Source organism: Borostomias antarcticus, assembly GCF_949987555.1.
Source record: "Borostomias antarcticus genome assembly, contig: scaffold_79, whole genome shotgun sequence".
Classification (NCBI taxonomy): Eukaryota; Metazoa; Chordata; class Actinopteri; order Stomiiformes; family Stomiidae; genus Borostomias; species Borostomias antarcticus.
In genome coordinates this window covers 664,479-666,978 of record NW_028175942.1, presented here as the reverse complement: position 1 = coordinate 666,978, position 2,500 = coordinate 664,479, and the positions used below count along the sequence as shown (strand labels likewise).

Below are 2,500 nucleotides of genomic sequence, written 5' to 3'. Positions count from 1 at the left end.
CTTTTATCCAAAGCGACTAACAATAATTGCATTTAACGTAGGAAAAGCCAAGTACTACTACTTACCAGAACACGGTGCATCTTCTTTCTAGAACAAGTGACTAAGAGCATGATCTAGTGCTGAAGGCAAAGTGCAAGAGTAGCAATCTAAAATACAATAGGTGCTTAAGCACCAGCAAGCATGGGGGGGGTTTGAGGTCTGATGCCTATTCCGCTTTTCAGAGAGTGTGCCCTGCACTTTGGGCTTGGGGATCAAACCCTGTACCTTCCCACCACCTGCCATTTGAAGAGTGCTGACTCCCTACAAAAACAAACCAAACTCACTAAATCTTATTTCACTGTGGCAGGGACTCAAACGCCCACTAGAGGGCGGTAGTAACCACATAACTAGCCGTCTAGCCTAATAGCTTGCTAACTTTGGTGCACTTTAACAGGTGATGATGGGATCTAGTCAGCAATTACTAAGAACTAAACCTTCAAACATTATCTAGTTACTTCACTTGAGAGCTGTCTAATGTTTTCACTCACTTGTCTGCATACGCTGGCATAGATCGGCAAAGCTTGCAAAATACTTCTCCCTTCTCCTCATCATACCCTAGCAAAGGCCAGCGATCTGGCCAGTGAGGCTGGAATGTGACTGCAGCTGCGGTACCTGCCTATTCTCCCAAAACAATTCGTAGTCGCGAATCTCTCAAAAATGTGTTTACTATAGGAAGACAATTGTAAGCCTCTCTCTCACTCTCAGCAGGCCATAGAAAAGCATTTTTTACTGGCCCAGAGGTGTTCAAGACAGCACCGGGCCAGCGCTTATGTCAAGCCCTGCACGCACGCACGCGCACACACACACATGCGCACACACGCGCACACACGCACACACACGGAATTATACATCAGATACACACAACATATCAATGTATTACATAACCAGACACTAACCGTTTTGTGGAAGACCTGTGCACCTGAACAGCAAAACAGAAGCAGAGCATTAGACCAAGTTCTGATTCAGTGTATAAAGTTGAAACTATTTGATGTTTGTTTTGGATTCATCTCAAAAGATTGCAAGTTTTCAGACTGGCTCCATTCATTGGTTCATTGAATCGGCTGAATAAAATCAAATGCACCCCTGAGTTGGGCAGTGGATGCACTTTGGGACACAGCTGGAGAAAAAGGCTCACCTCCAGGAAGCGGAACGGGTCGTTCTCCTGCAGCAGGACCTCGATGCTGCTGCGCAGCTCCCGCAGACGGACCTGGTCCTGGCCCACCTTGGTCAGGTTCTCCTGGATGCTGGGCCCCAAGGTGGAGGAGTGGGAGTTGGCACACTCCCTCAGGGAGGCCAGGAAGTCCTCTAACTTCCGGCTCAGCACCTCCCCCAGCACCGTCAGCCGCTGCTCGGAGTCATCCTGGAACTTCTGGAGGTGAGAGAGAGAGAGAGAGAGAGAGAGAGGGATAGAGAGAGAGAGACATAGAGATAGAGACAGAGAGAGAAAGAGAGACACAGAGAGGAGGCGGGTTCAATGAATTGAACACAAATATTTAATTTTCATTCAAAAAAGGTTTTACATTATGGACTATACAACAGGATGTTGAGGATGCCTGGTTTCCCAGACCCATGCTCACCTTGATGTGTCTCTCTTCCTCCTTGAGTTCCTGAAGGATCCCATCTGCCTTACTGATCTTCCTCTCCACCCTGTGGAGCTGGGTCTCCATGGACCGCTGAGAGAACGAGGGATTGAGAGAGAAAGAGAAAAGAAAGAATACCTATTGTCAACGATACTTTGCACACAGGAACATTCACCAGGTATACAGAGATCACATGCCCGCCCACACTCACACTCACACTCACTCTCTCACACCGCACGCACGCACGCACGCACGCACACACGCACACACACACACACACACACACACACACAGGCTTCACTACACTGATCTAGACTGCCACAGAATGCCATTGATGGACCTGGAACAAAGGTGAATACAGGTCTTTGCTTTGTTTGGCTTTGGACTCACACCCGTCACTAAATGGGTTACAGCTGTACCTTCAGGTCTTTCATAGTGTTCTTCAGGGTCTTGATGGTGTGGCCTGAGTGATGTCCCTCTATGGTGCAAGCATTGCACAAACACACCTTGTCATCCAGGCAGTAGTATCTGAAATCACACACAGTGTGAAACTAGATGATTATGGGCACTCATTCACTATGCGCACAACAATAACCAATAGAGATTAAATTCTGGTAGTAGCCTCCTCTCCCTCTCTCACCTGTACATCTCGTCTCTCCAACCCCATTTTCTGATCAATCTGTACTTCCCTTCCTCTACTGCCCTTTCTGTACTGCCCTATCTGTACTGCCCTACCTCTACTGCCCTATCTGTACTGCCCTATCTGTACTGCCCTATCTGTACTGCCCTACCTCTTCTGCCCTTTCTGTACTGCCCTACCTCTTCTGCCCTTTCTGTACTGCCCTACCTCTTCTGCCCTTTCTGTACTGCCCTACCTCTAC

At 48.1% G+C, this 2,500-nt stretch overlaps 1 protein-coding gene and 1 long non-coding RNA gene across 2 annotated transcripts in view; both read right to left on the bottom strand.

The window, feature by feature from the left end:
• The window catches only part of LOC311329032, a 7,865-nt gene extending 7,660 nt beyond the window's left edge, over positions 1-205 (bottom strand). The window contains exon 1 of the long non-coding RNA XR_014631262.1: positions 66-205. This is a non-coding gene — a long non-coding RNA (uncharacterized lncRNA). The remainder of the gene's footprint in view (positions 1-65) is intronic.
• A 601-nt stretch (positions 206-806) lies between these two features.
• The window catches only part of LOC311329016 (E3 ubiquitin/ISG15 ligase TRIM25-like), a gene marked incomplete at both ends in the record, with an annotated part of 2,590 nt that continues 896 nt past the window's right edge, over positions 807-2,500 (bottom strand). Inside the window, 4 exons of the mRNA XM_084462902.1 lie at positions 807-818; positions 1,175-1,408; positions 1,617-1,712; positions 2,039-2,147. Of these exons, the coding sequence (XP_084319028.1) occupies positions 807-818; positions 1,175-1,408; positions 1,617-1,712; positions 2,039-2,147 (451 nt within the window). The remainder of the gene's footprint in view (positions 819-1,174; positions 1,409-1,616; positions 1,713-2,038; positions 2,148-2,500) is intronic.